This window comes from Drosophila simulans, chromosome 2L (assembly GCF_016746395.2).
Source record: "Drosophila simulans strain w501 chromosome 2L, Prin_Dsim_3.1, whole genome shotgun sequence".
Classification (NCBI taxonomy): domain Eukaryota; kingdom Metazoa; phylum Arthropoda; class Insecta; order Diptera; family Drosophilidae; genus Drosophila; species Drosophila simulans.
The window spans coordinates 5,608,442-5,625,360 of record NC_052520.2 but is presented as its reverse complement, the minus strand read 5'-3'; the positions used below and the strand labels follow the sequence as shown (position 1 = coordinate 5,625,360).

The 16,919-nt window shown below is 42.6% G+C and overlaps 1 protein-coding gene across 1 annotated transcript in view; it reads left to right on the top strand.

Annotated features, from left to right (window-relative positions):
• LOC6731101 (hemicentin-1) overlaps positions 1-16,919 on the top strand; it is a 32,252-nt gene that overhangs the window by 5,181 nt on the left and 10,152 nt on the right. Inside the window, exons 2-7 of the mRNA XM_016178943.3 lie at positions 1,214-1,780; positions 7,920-7,994; positions 11,475-11,572; positions 12,711-12,856; positions 13,006-13,067; positions 16,437-16,595. Coding sequence (XP_016023631.1) covers positions 1,474-1,780; positions 7,920-7,994; positions 11,475-11,572; positions 12,711-12,856; positions 13,006-13,067; positions 16,437-16,595 — 847 coding nt within the window. The 5' untranslated portion in view covers positions 1,214-1,473. The remainder of the gene's footprint in view (positions 1-1,213; positions 1,781-7,919; positions 7,995-11,474; positions 11,573-12,710; positions 12,857-13,005; positions 13,068-16,436; positions 16,596-16,919) is intronic.

Below are 16,919 nucleotides of genomic sequence, written 5' to 3'. Positions count from 1 at the left end.
GTTTTCAAGTTTCCTTAGATTCCCCGTTGGCCTGGCCTGGCCGTGTCCTGCCTCCTACCTCCTGCCTCCTACCTCCGCTCAGCCGAGTTTTCCCCTTTTCCTGGCTTTTCTAATATGGCCACTCCTAGCAATTAAAGAAAGCTCCGGCCTTCGCATACACAACTTATAAAATGATACATTTTGTGGAGGCAGTGGCATGGGAACGAAGCAAAGGACATCCTTGAGAAGGGCCCGCAAGTACGCAACTGAAAACGACTTGCGGTTGGAAAATGTTGCATTCTGATTAAGTGGTGGCAAATGAAGCATGTCAAGTTACCCATACGCCTCGTTGGCTTGCCTCAATTGAATCAACTATTTGCATCATTCAAGGGCCTCTTTAACTCACGTGACCCTCAGTCGATATTGTAGCCAGTTAGTTTGAGAGTTAAACCAGTTAACGAAAAATGGATTTGTGCACTTTCTATTTACATCGAATTTGTAAATTGCATAACAGAGTGAGTTAGCTACTCAACGACTTTACTGTTGGTATAATGGCAATGTGGAAAATTAATTATATAAAGCAACATGTAACATGTTCGTTGGAAAAATGTAAATGGTAGATTGTTATTATTCCAATGAAAAATAAATCACTTTAGGGGATATGTCGAGTATATATAGACCCCATCTCTTTGCATTGACAAATCCAAATATCCTCATATATGGTGTATTTCATATACTTTATATATATGTATGTTATATATTATATATTACATTTTCAATAAGCTGGAATATTCCCAACTGAAAACTTCGAAAGGGGTACACAAAGCCTAATTACACACGTTGAATCCACCATTTTGGTTTTATTTTTACTTATTCATTAAAATATGATATTTTCATAAATTGAAAGCTTTATGCAGTTTTTACTAACTTTAAATGGCATTCGCGAGATTTTTAACCCTTTAACACCAATTGCTCGCTGTTAACAGCTCTGCCCATCTCGTTTTGCCTAACATATAATCCTGAATATTTTATGAAGAGAATATCCGTGGACATAGCAGAGTTTAAGGGACTGAGTGGGTGCGTTAATAATGAAATTATATTTAATAATAAAATGAAAACCATTACTGCAGCGCACCGACTATAATACATGCATTAAAAAATTAAAAGCATGCCAATCATTTCTGATACATAGTTTACATACACTGAACATTGTTTTCCGTGCTTCCTCTTCCAGTGGCAAACATCCGGAGGTAGTTCGAATATTGCAACAACGTCTGCTGTAATGCATTGGAAATTTTCGCCAGCCTCTCGGCCCAAAGCTGAGCAACACGGTGGCCATAAATATTTGAAAATTGCGGAAAATCGAAAGTGAAGCGCTCGCGCTAAAGCAAGTATTCTTACGCCAGCTGCCAAGAGGCGCCGCAATCAGGAGGCAAACAATTACGAGGAGGACGACAAGGACTAGCAAGCGAGACCGGCGCTAGCAAATAAAAAATGAAAATTAAAATATTTCCGCTGACAGCGGATGCAGCGACAATTGCCGCGCGTCGAAAGCGCAGACGGGCGGCGGGGAAGCTGCAGCGGAAGCGAGAAATGCCGGAAATATCTTCCCGGCTAATTGTTGCCACTGCCACCGCCGCCGTCGCCTCGTTTATCTGCCTCTCCCTCGCACTACCCGGCTGCGCGGCCCAGGAGAGCGACGACGAGGGGGAGCTGCACCACCTGGACCAGATACACCACCAGCACCAGGACTTCATCATCGGCGAGTCCGAGGAGCACGATCACATCGCTCATCATCTGGGTAAGAAACTAACTAACTTGGGGTTATACCTCATACATTTAAAGATTGGAAAAATACAATAATTCAGTCGTTATTTAAATTCAATAGTTTTTTGCATATTTTCAAGTTTTGACAGTTGAGCATTGCATTGTTGTATAAAATTGCTGGTAAAATGGTCCCAAATTTGTTCTCTTATTATTTAAAACTAAAGCGAATTGATAGCTCTCAACCTTCAGGCATTGAACTATTCAATTATTTTTGTAATTTGTTTGTATTGGAAGATTTCCCTTTTGGCCAACCTACAGAATTATTCCACGAACTGGCGAATTTCCTGGATAAGGCAATCGAACACAACTTGAACATTTTCTTTTTTTTTTTTTGATTTAGCTGCTGAGTGCCGGTCGCAATGTCAACTTTGACGCCCTTGCCAAGTGGTAACAAAAACTTTTGAGTGGCTTAAACTCGGCACCCTCGCCAAAGCTATCTGGATGGTATTTCAAGTGAATTATGGGACTGGCAGTCTGGTCGGGCCCAAAAAACAGCTTGGCTCATTGAGCACATATTGGGATGGTGAAGATAAACGCTGCGGGGAGTGGAGTTCCAGGAGCACGTGCTTGGTTAGCTTTAGTGGCTGTTTAAGTTGTCATTGTCCGCCCAGAGTCCACAGCATAATTAAGGGCACACATGGCGTATGCGTATTCTGGCTTACTCCTGACCCGACACGCGCCTTCCCCGTGGCCGCAGCCCCCCAGGCCCACAACACACATACATACACACGCACACACATAAGTGACCACTTAAGTTTTCTTTGTCTATGGCCTGTGGGCAGCAAGTCGAGTCCTGCGCCTTCGCATCCCGTGTCCTGCCCTTCCTTCCGCTAGGGCGGCTCAACAAGTGGACAAACGTTGACATTGCACACAATGTTGAACCTCTGAAAATATATTCTCTTCCTTTGCAAATGTGTGTGTGTGCTTGCGATTGTGGCAGTGTCTACTTATGACAAAAAGTGATTGACATTGTGATTGATGGCACTTTGGGTCGTCGGTTTCTGGGTTTATGACTTGACATGATGACCAACTATTCCACAGTGTGACCCATGAATTTTGCGAAAAGGGGTTACAGCTGAAATGGGATTCCCTCCGCTGATGGGGATTTGCATTCGGGCTTAAAAGTAGCTTATAACTTTAAATATGTGGGAAGTCTTTATGCACATCATTTTATACTATAGTCTGTTGGCCTTGGAAAACTTGTGAAATAACATAAAAGCTGTTTTATAAAGTTTATTATTGATTTGAAACTAATTTGTATACGAAATGTGCTGTGATATTTCAGTATGATTAATTTGGGAATACATGTATAATTAACCTAAAAAGAGATAACAAATAGCAAATAGATTTTAAATCAATTGGGAGCATTTTACTTTAAGTGCACTAGTATGTGTTGCAGTGAGTACTAACTATGATGAATCGGGTTGAGTTTCTGGTTGAGTTTGGCTACAATAAACCTCAATTAGCTTTGCATCTCGGGGCCAAGTTCCGCTTTAGTCAAATTTAATTTTCGTATGGTTTCCCCAATCGTTTACCCCAGCCATTTTCACCATTTCCATTTGACTGTTTTCACCCGTTACTTGAGTGGAGACGGGGTATATTCTAGTTCTCGGTGAACATGTAACACATAGGGATCATCAATATGGGTTTTTTATATACGAAACGTGTGGAAGAAACATTACGCATAAAATACAAATTGAGCCTTAAATCATTTTCATATAATAAATATAATAAAATCCTTCTAAAAACACTTGAACTTGCAAGCTGAGTACGAGGTATCATGCGGTCGAGGCACTCCTTGTTGTATTCAGCAGCTATTGCTGCTGATGTGCCAGCGATTGTTTGACAATTTTTCAACAATTCCCATGGACTGCAAAAATTTGCCGCCCTCCGCGCGCTCTGTCTTCTATGTCAATTCCCTTTTATTCGCGCCCATTTTCCGGTTGTCTATGCCCGCGTGTGTGCTTGTGTTGGTGCTCGTTTTTGTGCGTGTTGGCTTTTTTCACACGCTTTCGCGCTGCACCTAAAAGTATGCACGACTTTTTCACGCTGGCTTGCTGCAAGTCCTGGCAGTCAAGCGTATGAGCTGCCGAGTGGAGCGGTAATCAAAAGGGGATGGCGGGGGCGATGGGGCGGTGTGAGTTTGGGCGCTCGGGCGTTTTGGCTGGCGCTGAACAATCACGGGGGCTGTTGGCCTTTGAGGCTCTGTTGTCGTTTATTTGCCTTAATTCTTGTAATTTGTGTTTTATGTTGGCCCACTGTTGTTGTTTTTCTTTCCGTTCGCTGTTGCGCTTTTGGGCTGTGGCCTCCAGGCGAATACCTGTTAAAGCTTCTATTTGTTTGTATCCGCTGCGCGTTTGAAGATGACCTTTACCCAACCTGATCGCCTTCAAATTGAATTTACTGAATGTTGATTTTTGAACATCAAAAAGGCCGTTCAGCTCAATTAGCGCAAAAGTTTCCGAATACACAAATAGAAATCGCGAGTGCTTCATTTTCGGACTGCTAATTTGAAAGACGTCGCCGTTCTCGGAACTTCATCGCTTCGTTGGCCAGGGAAATTGCAAGAAACTTGCAACAGAGTAGGATAAGGCTTCTGCCTCACGTCCGGAAAGTGATGTGCTGCCAAAGTTGGCTTAGAAACTTGGCCAGCAAGAGATTGATGACCGGAATGGACGAGAAGGTGTTGCGCTCGGATAAGACGCATCTGGATCGCTAGCACCCCTCCTTCCTCTGAGCCGTGTAAATGCGGCTAATTGGAATCATTAGCCGGGCCAAGGCAAACACTGGGCAAGCACTTGGGAATCATAGACAAATTTGCGCAAATTTCGGGCAGTTGTTGACACCACCGAAAATGATAATCCGGTGCTTGTCTGGCAGGCCAATAAATCATCTGGCCCGCCGGCAGACAGTGAAAGGGAATTGGCTTAAGTGCGTTAGCAAAATCAACAGCGGCTGTCTCCGGCAGCAGGTGCTCGACTTCTCAGGACCTTCCATCCTCCATCCACCTCAATCCACCATTCGGCATTCAGTGCAAATAGGAGATAGGCGTACGTACAGAGATTGTGCCCAGAATCCAGTGAGGGCCTAAAGCTGTCCGCGGATGTTCGAGCCTCGCTCGCGTTTTTGTTGCATAATATTTTTGGGGCTCAGACAATATATATACATATATATATATTTTCATTTGTTTGCCCCTGTTTTTTTAGTTCTGTTTTGGCTACGCCTTCGCCGTGTTTGGGCTGTTCCTGCTTCCTGTAACTGCGTGTTCCTCTTCCGGTTCCGTTCAGCTCCCCGCCCTCGTATCTGCCACGTTGTCTGCCAGGACTGCCAGGACTGGCAGGACTGCCACGACAATGTTCGGATGGCAAATTTAAGGCATATTTCTTGGCTCTGGGCCGCGGGAAAAATGGCATAATAAATAAATCTACTTTGAATTAGCGCCATTTACTTTACATTTATTCTCTGCCGCCGTGCAATTTATAGCACTCAACGCACTCTTCCCTAGCCTTCTTCTGTTTTTTTTTTTTTATTTGAAGATATTTTTGCGTTTGTTGTTTCTGTCGTTTCAATTTGGCGGCGCGTGCTTTTTGGCTAATGAAGTTTTGAGGTTAGACAGCAGGAAAATGAGAGCAGCCTGGAGGTGTGCAGCTAAGTGGACATGAAAAGCGGCGCGCTTTAACATAAATTTGGGTAATATTCATGTTTTAAACGTAGACTTAAATCAGGGAAACAAATCCATACTCGGTGTTCTATTTCAACGCATTTATTCGCTCAGTTGAAAAAAATTTCTCTGTGACTGGAGGCTTTCATTGTAATATCTCATATTAAAGTACATTAAAAAGTACTAAAAAAATACAGATTCATATACTCTATGGACATTTAGATTAGATTGTATTGAAAGTAATTATTTTGGTCATAAACTGAAGGCTCATTTAAAAAGCCACAGAAATTTGTCACGAATAAATGTTGTTAATAGAAAATCGTTTATTAATAAAAAGTGGAGTTTTTGTAGCACCTCTATATATTTATTAATTTTATAGCACGTTTTACCAAAATGCCTTTTTTATGAAAAGGTAACGAGTTATGCAAGAAAATTCTCATTAAATAACTATTCATTGTAAAGAATACTCAATAATTGGTTTCTGCCATTTGAGACCATTAAAGTCTTTGGATTGGATTTTGAGGCAGCTACAAAGTGTTGCACCTTGTTTAATTAAATACGTCTTTGTATGTGTGCTGAGTTCAACAACCCGAATAGTTTCTCTACTCCAAGGCTTCACTAAAAATGGCAGACAATATTTCACTTTGAACCCCGAATCCTTATCAAAGATTCAGCTGTTCTATTGCTTCTGACTGGAAATTGCCACAGAGTTGCTGGCATCACAATCCCCAGGATCCGCGACTCCTCCCTACCCCATCATTAGGTCTCGCTGGGAATCTTTCACGGTCACGTCGTATTGCCTGCAAATCACGTCATACTGAGTACAAAAAGAGCAACAATGCCGGACCAGAATCGGGAACTTTTTGGCCAACTTTCGGAACACTTTCTTTCCGGCTTTTCCCTGTGCTGTCTGAAGCGCAGGCACGTAGCAGTGCCTGGAAACATTTGTTGGCCCACTCGATGCGTTTTCCATGTCTGTACATGGAGCGAAAGCCACAAGGAGCGGGAAATTCACTGGCATGCTCCAGAGGAATGGGAAGTGACGGGCGCCTGCAAGTATGCAACACAAAATATTACAAACAGCAGCCAGACCCAGTCGCATTCAAAACTTGCTCGCCAGCATGCAGAGCAGTTGATTCTTGCCCGGCCCTCTTCCACCAGTTTCCCAACAATTTCTCGAATATACGAACGAGAAATCGAATTTATTGCATACTATTGTGCGTTTGCGGCAACCACAAAATGTATTTGCATTGCCAGCCAGCTGCGACAGATGTGGGAAAAGTCGGAAAAGCCGGAAGAGTCGGAACAGTCGCCTCCTGCCCAGTTAGCATGTGCTATACGTTTATTAAAATGCAAACGGCTTCGACTCGTAGAAGTAGTCGCAACACGAAAATTAATTGAAAACTCAGTGCCTTTCCTTCGGTCTCCGCTTCAAACGGGCACTGCCTTGGCATTCAGCTCGCTCTGAATCCCATACCAAGTCCACATCCACATCCACGGCGAATGGGAATCCATTTGCGCTATTGACTCGTCTGTCTGCACGCAAGGAGACACGCGTTCAAGGTCTCTCCGGTTATAGATGACATTATTTTATGGCGCAGCCGGAGTGGCCGGAAAATACGATACAAAAGTATGTGTGCCAAGGTGGCGGGCGTGTGGAATGGAAATGGAAATCAATAACGAAATAGTCGTCAACTTGGGAAAATATAAATTCGCTTTTGCCGAAATAACTCATTTCTGCAATGGGCATAGAGAGGTCTTTAATATATTTGGCCTGAGGTGAGCACGTTTATTTATGTGAATTTTTAATTTCTAAATTTCATTTCGGTTTCGTAATTTGTACATATATCGGCTTGTTAATTAACTTATCCGATTTGTGTTTGTACATATTTTCCCAGGGCTGCCCGACCCGAATTTCCACGTTCTAAGCGCGAGCTCATAAACGTAAATCTATTTACCCATTTGCTGGCATTTGCTAAATATTTTATGGCGCGTGCCGAAAATGCATTTTACCTGTTACCTGCGGGAATTGAAAGCCCTCCATCCAATCGATTTCATCTGCTCCACCGATGCAGCTGCACAAAAGTCAAATTGCAACTTCATTTTGTGGCTGTGAAAATTACAAGCAAAGAAAGGCGCTGAAAAAGCGACCTTAAAATATTGGAAAAGTTCACGAACCGAGAAGTTTCCTGCCTTGGTATTCTGGGCGTGTTGGGTGCGGTTTTGGGGTTTTTAGCTGGCCAATTTGGCAGCAGTGCGAAATGGCAGTGTGGGTATCTGTTTGTATTCCTTACACACTTCTCACCGCAAATTGAATTTGCACTAAGGATAACCAAGCCAATATTAACTACCTCTCTAAATGTACATTCCGTCTCTCGTTTCATTGCTCTTCCTCCGGATGAACTCTCAACACTTTTCATGCCACGCCGGCACTCGGAATGAAATCTCGCAGCTGAAATGCAAAATAAGGATGAGCTACTGGAGGACATACGCGAGGATACAGTCGTCAATGCGATTCCCGAGAAAGGTAAGTCAGTTGCTATACCAGCTCATCCTCCCATTGCCAATTCACACGACTTGGATTCCCATGTTCTCGGCAGGCGGGAGGGGGGTTTGCACAAGGATTTTATGTCCTGTGACGAGGCACCGGCGCATTGGCTTATAATGCATGCTTTAAGGATACGATAGTGCACTTAAGTGCCTTATTGGATGCAAGGAATTGCATTGAGTATTTTCCGGACTGCTGCTGCCAAATGATTTCAAGGTTGAAACACATCACCTATTCAGAGGGTTGGTCAATGGGATTTTATTCAGTGCAACTGAACTATTATAAATTAATTTGTTATGTGCATTGCTTGTTGAAAGTCATTATATATGCATCTGAGTATGTACAAATTTAACATTAACCAATTAAGCTCAGTATTGTTGTCAGATTTGAAACAGTATATATATATTTTGGTCTATTTATTTGTAGAAGCTTAAGAAAATACGGGTTTCTGCAATGTTTCACTTCAATGTGGCTAATATACGAACAGTTATTTGGCCAGACAAAAGGACTAGACCGTTTGCTTTATGTGCTTAGTTAATAATTAGTGCAGCTTTAATCTCAGAAGACCTTTCTAAGACCTGCTGATTGATTTCGTTATTACGAATATTAAGAACAATTAATTGTCAGCCCGACGCGTCGGTCACATCCACCTGAGTTTGCAGCCGTGTCCTTTTTATGTCTCTTAAACTTATCCCCAGTGTCGTCACGTGCTCAGTCCTTGTCTGAATCCCCGGCATTCCCCGCCCTCTGCTTTTCCCTAAAACGGCGCCATTAAGTCAGTTGCTTTTCCCCGCGCTTTTCCGCCTGCCCGCTTTTCCCCACCCTCGAGTGTCTCGGAATACGAGTTGCTTGGCTGCTGTAGCAGTCTTTCTCTCGCTTTTAAATTTTATTTATTGTAAATTGTATTTGAAACGTGCTGAGGTTCAGTTTTCTCAGCAGAGAGACGGCGGACAAATGTCAAGCTTGCCCTTGGCATGGATATGGTATGTATGCAGGATATGGGATATGCGAGAAAGTGAGGCGGCCTGCCTGCATGCGAGTGTGTGGGTATATCTCGAACACATCTCATGCGAGTGTGTTAGTGTGTCGTGCAAGTTAATAGAGTTGTTTAGCATTTAAATAGCGCCATTTACTTGTTGTTGCCTCTCTTTCTGCCTCTGGATGTTGCCGTTGCGCTTATTAAGTTGAAATGCCAGTCAAGTCGACTTGACTTAATAAAGTTGGCTTAAAGCAGCGGAAGGAAAGTGGGAAATTGTGCCTAGTGAGCTTGAGAAAGTGCTCCATTAGGCACTGGTAACTAAGTCAAAGTAGTTTATAATATCAAGTTTAAATGAGCTGGGAAACTGAAATTCCAACTGCATATGCTGCCCAATGCTTTCTATGTTGTGCCCAGCGAGCTAAATGCTATACAAGAATAAGAATGTGGTAGAGCTTGGAGGGAATCCCTTAAGCCGAGTTTTTATTCAGGACACTAAGCCTCCAAAGAACATGCCCTAAACGGCGATTTACAATTTCTTTTCATACGTCATAAACATTATGCTAAGCACTCAGAGCCATGGATCCGAGGGTTCCCGTGGCATTTATCCACTTCAGATACAAAGCAAATGCCCATTAAATCCTAATTTCATATGCCCATAAATCCACTAAACAATCACACTTTCAATCCCGAAGACGAAGCGCAAAATATGTAACAAATTTCCACATATTCACACACGACCGCCTCCAAGAAAGTATGCCATAAAAGCCCCCACTCACGCAGGCATATCCTTGCTGCCTGGATGTATCAATAAGCGGAGGCAAATCAAATGAGTTGGCAAAAGGCGGCAGACGATGACAAAACAGTTTGCGAGGCGGCCCACAACAAGGACCTTCTGCTTCGGCTCTGACGAATTGAAGCCTGTGTTATCGAGCTTATTAGTGGTATCCTCCAGTTGCTCGGGCTTGATTTCATTATTATTATCAAGTGAGGTGCACAGCAGATACAAGATGAATGCTTAGAAAAGCTCTTCAGATAAAATCCGCTAGGAGTGGATAAGGTTACCATAAGTGTAAGCGGTATTTAGTTTTCTATTTCAGTACTGAACTAAATGCTGATATTGCTCAAATAAAGCAGCTCCTTTATCTCAATAAACCCTTCTTTTTAAGTTAATTACAATTAAAAGAATTATCCAGATACCAATTATACTTTTCGAAATGATACCCTAGCTTCTATGTGATCCATGAATTCCACGATCGAAACGACTCCCAAACGGCTATTACCCGAAAGCAATGAGGGTATCGTTGACAACTCGAAACGTGATGTTCAGGAAGAGATTAGGCGACAATAAACGACAGGATGGGGACTCACAAAAGGACGAGACGAGCGAAAGGTTGCCCTCCTCCCGATGTTGCGCATTTTGCTGCCGCAATTGAGATTTACGGCCGCATCAATAAACATCAAAAAAATTCGCCCCGCCACTTTCTTGGCCATCACCCTTGCTTATCGCCTTGTTTACGCATTTTAAGTACAAGATTGTTATGTGTTGATTTGCCTTAACCGATGCGTGCCCCGCATATGAGAAAAAGCCTTCGTCTGCCCGGGTTTTGCCTTGTTTTTATTTCATTTTATTATTTTATTCCATGGCGTATGCGAAGCGCAAACTTCGTCGAGGCTTCTGAGCATGTCAGCGACAAACAGCAGCAAACACAAACAAAAAGCAGCGGCGTGAGGCGGCTAAGTTTTAAGTCCTGCCCCGCCTCAGATTTTCACCGCCCAAGCAACCAAACCGCAAATCTGTTGCATACTTGCGGGCGCGCCTTTAAAGTCAACGCGCTTTTCCAACGCTTCGCTGAGCATTCTGCTGCGTAGTGGGTGTGAGTGGGTGGGTGTCAGTGGGAGTGCTGGGACTTTGATTGACTGGTTGAGAACTGGCTGACAGGCCAGTCGAGTCCATGATTGTTGCTGTTGACGTGGGTTATGCTAAACACAGCGGAATGACCGCCAGCCCACTGATATCTGATGTAAGCCAGGTCGCCTAAATTAAATTAAGTTATATTCAATTAAATTAACTGCAAAGTCTATTCATTTACACTATATCACTTAAAGAGGTATTTAATTCGACAGTAATTCATGAATTCACTTTAAACGACCGATGCTTGATTTTTGTTTAACCAATATGATCTTCAAAGTATTACAAAATGAAGTTGAAGTTTTGATCATCAAATTGTCTTAGAACAGTGGCTTTTAACTTAAACATTAAAAACACAAGTTAAGCTCCCCTATTCTAAGGCAAGTTGGACCAAGATTTTGATTGACTTGTCATAACCACATGGATTTACCCACTAGAAGATGCACTTTTGTCCAACCGGATCAAAGGTATATACAGATGTTTCGATCTAATACAGGAAACAACCTGATATTTACCTTGTTTTAGATTAGACTAAGAAAATCAGTAGTAATTGCCATGTCCTCTCTTCCAGATCTTCCAAAGTTCGGAGAACTCCTGCAGAACGTGACGGTGCCCGTAAGTCGGGAGGCGGTACTCCAGTGTGTAGTCGACAATTTGCAGACCTACAAGGTGAGTTCTTAGAATCCAAGGAATCAATGCGGGTTTTCCTTTTTGGATATTTTGTTCATTACAACTTAAAACACTGCTCATGTGTTATTTAATATCATTTCTGGGGTCGTAGGGAAGACATTTTGGCCTGTCACTGAAGACCATTCTCACATCATCGGCTTAAACGTGGCAAAGTGGGGCTCCTAGGTTTTTACCTTTGCGTGTCGTTGAGCTGACCCTTTTGTTGGGCACGTTCCGGAGCCCATGAGCGTTACTTTGATTTCGTGACACACTAAAACCGACACAAACAAACCGAAAGTGTATCTCAATGAATTGCCGAAACGAAAATAGCAAGGGTATTATTCCATTTTCTTTGTCCGTTTTGATTATATCTGGTTAGGTTATTGGAGGAGTCCTTTGTAGTGCATTGTCTGGTCCAACGATGTTATCACTATCACTGTTGCAGGGGGGCAAACAAATTGAAAGGCAATGAAACTGAAGTCTGAATAGTGTAGACAACATCAATTTCTCTACCTTATAGCCTGAGCGCCCCATCGAGGTAGTTGTAGATTCAAGTCGAGTCGAGTTCCTTTGATTGCCAGAAAACGAAATCGTATCAGAAACAATCTCACTTACTGATGATCAAAGGTAACTCGGCCCATGATAACGAGCACATTACGGGTTCGTTTGGGGGAATCAGATTTGATACCATGTTAAAAGTGTCCCAGATCGTACAGCAATAGTAGCACAAAGCTATGCAACCTGGAATACTCTGAATGTGGTACAAAACCCGTGGGCGTGACGATGATCCTTGCAGCTTCTTTAAACTATATTTCATAATACCCCCGATGACAAAGGCTCCGCAAAGAAAAGGTCTTTATCAACCCGAGTACTAAGAATATAGAACAAAGTTAAAATCTATTTAATTCGCTGGCACATTTTGAACTGCACTGGGCGCATTATCCAAAACACTTTCCACCTTCTTGGCGACACTTTTCCACTTTTCCCGACCGTAAGTCTGGGTGTTATAAATGAGCTCCGACCACGCCACTGGGGCATTAGCATTGGGATGAGGAAATCGCTCAACGTTTTAGTTTTACAGCTCAAATGTAAGCAAATATAAACGAATTCTCTTACTACTTCTTTTTTGTTCTCCTAGATTGCGTGGCTACGTGTCGATACACAGACCATTTTAACGATACAAAATCACGTCATAACCAAAAATCATCGCATGAGCATAACTCACGCCGAGAAACGTGCCTGGATTTTGCGTATACGTGATGTGAAGGAGTCCGATAAAGGCTGGTAATGTATCCACCCCTGTCCAGCAGCACAGTTGCCACTAGCGGTGCCTTGAATTATACCAATACTTCAAATGCCACCATAATTGCAATGCTCCTCTGCCATCCGCAGATATCCATCAAGTATCCCAATCTCATTCGCATCGCTTGCAGGTACATGTGCCAAATAAACACGGATCCCATGAAGAGTCAAGTCGGCTATCTGGATGTTGTCGGTGAGTATTCGATATTAAAGGTTGCGTAAGGCCCAGGCCCCACACTCCCATTTTGGCTAACCAAATAGACCAAAGCTCGTCAAACAAAATTGATGCATGCATATACATATATACGTACGTAGGTAGGTAACTCTGAGGGGAGCTCAAATGAATTGTAATTTGGCTTGAGTGGCTCAACTCGGAGCCAGAACAAAGTTGCTGTTGATAGTTTTTCAAATTGCACTAATTGCTCAGCCAAGTGGCAATTGAATGCGAAAAGTGAGTGGGGAATGCGCAGTTGTGCAACTGCAACTATCGTGCTCTCGATTGAGTCTAATTGCGAAAAGAAGAAGCTGATATTCGACTTAAGCCAGGCTCCGTGCCAGCGGAAAAGTTTTCACTTAACCAACACATTAGTTCGGCCCGCAAACAGCGACAGGGGAGCGAAAGGTAATGAAACAATTTACATGCTACGTGCACCTGTCCCATCCCCATTTACATCTACATCCGCATCCACATCTATGTCCAGGTCGTCCATGTCCTGGCGTTAATTATTCAGACGGCGTAGACGTTGAAGCGGCACCGAAAAACCTCAGAGCTCACTGGGCGAATTTAAAATGTATATGCCGCCCCTTTTTGTGGAGCTTCGGGCTTTGTGTCCCGCTTCCGGTTGCCCCGCTCCATCCGCATAAGTAACCACTCTGGTTGATTGTGTTTTCATTGATGTTGAAATTCATTAAGGACCCAGTCCTTCTACTCGATACACTGAGCGCAACGCCGCCGCCTTGCCATGGAAATAATTCACACACAACCGCACTAAGTCCGTAAGCAAAATGGCAAGCCGCTTTAAATCAGCGCGGGTTTTCCAGCTGCCACTGACAAAGTGCTCGATTTTATGGAGTTTTCCTTGCAGCGCACCCCTACAGCAACACTCACCCACACACCCATTCAGCCACTACACCCACACGCACACCCACACCACCACCCCCCATTCAGCCAACGCGATGGCAACCAACTATTATTGTTGTCAGCGGCGGTTGTAGTTTTCCACACCGCGAAATAAGCAAATAAATGGCGGCGTGAAAGTGATCGGAACTTAGGAACCATTCGCTGGGATTTGGTAAGGGTAAGCTCAAAGAGCGTGTTTGACAAAAGGGCTGGGAGAAAGGATAATAGGTGAATTAGTGGTGACCTCATCTAGGATAACGAACAGGTACTGACATCAGCCAAGCACTTAAAACCCAAATCGTTATGTTAACCATGCTATTAGGGAATATTGAATTGCTTGTATGTTAATAGGCCGAAGATAATGTATAGAATTATGGCTATAAAGGAAATGTGGGATTCCGGTTAACCCCTATTTTAAATGACATTAGTGGTTAGCTGGTTTCGGTCCCACTAAATTAAATATGAGGAAAGGAGTGGTAAGATTTATGCAATTAATAGTATTCCCTCATAAATTAAATCGAACATAAATACTCAGAGATTTTAGTAAAAGGATTGAGGTGGTGATTTTAAAGATTTTATGCTACAAAGTTTGTATGTATGAATTTTCTGAGGCGAACCTAAAGAACATTTTCAACCATCTCCTTTTGGCTAACATCTTTCTTTGGGAAAACCACTTTAACATAACTGGCCCATTATTTATATTTGAAAAAAAAAACCATTTCTATTGGCCAACCATAGCTGGCCAACTACTAAATGAACCCTCTTTCGCAAAAATCTAACCAAAATGAATATTGGATATAGAGACGAGAAAAATATGGTCAAAAAAAGAAATTTTATACAAATATCAGCATTTTTCACTTTTTTTTGCCTCTGAACTTTTTGAGCTTGTTTTGCCTTGTTTGTCGGCTAGTTTGTTGTTTTTAGCGATGATTGTTTTGGGGATCAGTGGGAAAGCCAGCCAGGCATTGAATAATTTATATAAAGCAATATGGTTCCGCACTGAAGTTTGGCCCATAGTTAAATGGGCTTAGTCGAAAAGGTGCACTTGGACCGCAGAAATAGACGAGCTGATTTGAATGGAGCTTAAAAATATGATGAATCGATTAAATTTCGAATGCGATTGTGGTGGTCCCTTTGCTAAGTTCACATAAACTGTGAAACTTAATCGATTATTTTCAGAATAATATTTTCAAATTGCACATTAAATTGCATGTAGTTCCTTAAGTTTTCAATAGCGGATTAAACTCTTATCGATAATCCCAAAATCAGTCAAGCTCATATCTGCCCATTTGCCGTCATCGCAATCCAATTGAAATTAATTTCTGTAACGTCAATTTAATCACACATCATTTCACCTGATTTCATAACTTATCAACGCATGCCGTGCACAATAACAGTGCCAAAGAAAGGAAAAGAAATTGCCAGCCACGCCCACACGGCTGCTTTTTTGTGACACGAGTCGGGCTATTAAAGGAAAAGTCAACACAGGAAAAAAGCAGCTGGAGATGGAGCTGGAACGAAGCCTACATTCAATTTGTAGGACATGACGTATACGGATGTGTGTGTGGGCCGGGTGAAAAGTCAAAGTACATTTTGTAAAACATGCACATCATTGTTGGCATGAAGACTTTGAAGTCACATTGTGTGTGTGTGTCATAACTTGGCTTTTGGGCGGCTTTCCTGTAAAATTGAAACGTGCGACGGCGTTGCAAATCAAATTCAATAAAAGGGCAAATCAAGTGCTGTTAATAGAGCCAATCATGCCGGAATCTAATTCTATTTTGGGAAATTGTTCAAGGTAGTATAAGTGAAAATGGTGCTATATTGCTACAAATGAGTTTCCTCTATTCGAATATTACATAGAAAATATTGAAAACAGCATGTTTCCATTATTTTTCTGCCACTCAGTTTATCTACACTTAATTGTTTCTTTTTTTGGCAAGTGCAGAATAGTCGGGCGTACAATTATAATTAATGGAAGTGCAACCCAAAAGGTGCACACAGACATAAAGCCCTCCAGTATTACATGGCATGGAAATGCAAAAGGGTTCAAGGAGTTGTAGAGTTACCTTTCGTTTTGCCTTGCGTAAAAGTGAAATTAAATATTTTACTTAATTACGGTTTGATGCCAACGGAAAATCTTTGCATTATCTCGAGACTAGTTGCAGCAAAGCAATCGCTTTAATTCGAATTTAAAGGTTGCCCAGACAATATACCTAATTTAAGAACCAGCCACTTAAACAACCGAATGACAATGTCCTTTCCTACGTTTCTCTCTTTCATGCAAACGACTTCATCACCGCAAAAAAAAACCGGCTATGTATCTGAACCCGCCGCACAATTCACTGGCTCGCCGTCCCACACTGCGTATGAATAATATGCCGCCTCAAAACTTTGTATCTCCGCATACGTGTGCACACGTGCCCTGGGCCACCGCAACAGTGCCCCCCGACATACTGGACTACCCGACCAGCACCGATATGGTAATACGTGAGGGCTCCAACGTAACCCTCAAGTGTGCCGCCACGGGATCGCCAACTCCGACGATAACCTGGCGACGCGAAGGTGGCGAACTGATACCGCTGCCAAATGGCGCCGAGGGTGAGTTGCATGTTGCCGCAGCATTAAGTTTCATTACAAAACATTTTAAAGTTACTTTCCTCTGTGCGGTAATTAACTCGAGTGTGCTGTTGTGTTGAGGCTGCTCGAACACAGTTACAAATCGGAGCACCATAATTTACTTTATTGAGGTTGTTGCAAGTAAAACGGTTTGATTGCTTGCTTGCCACTTGAGCGAAATTTGGGTTGCCCCTAATAGCGGCCACATGCCACGATTAATATAAGATTAGAGTTTGCAACAACAGATCAAATTTGATCGACCAGCAGATACTGTGCTCAGAAATTTATTGCCAAAAATCAAGGACT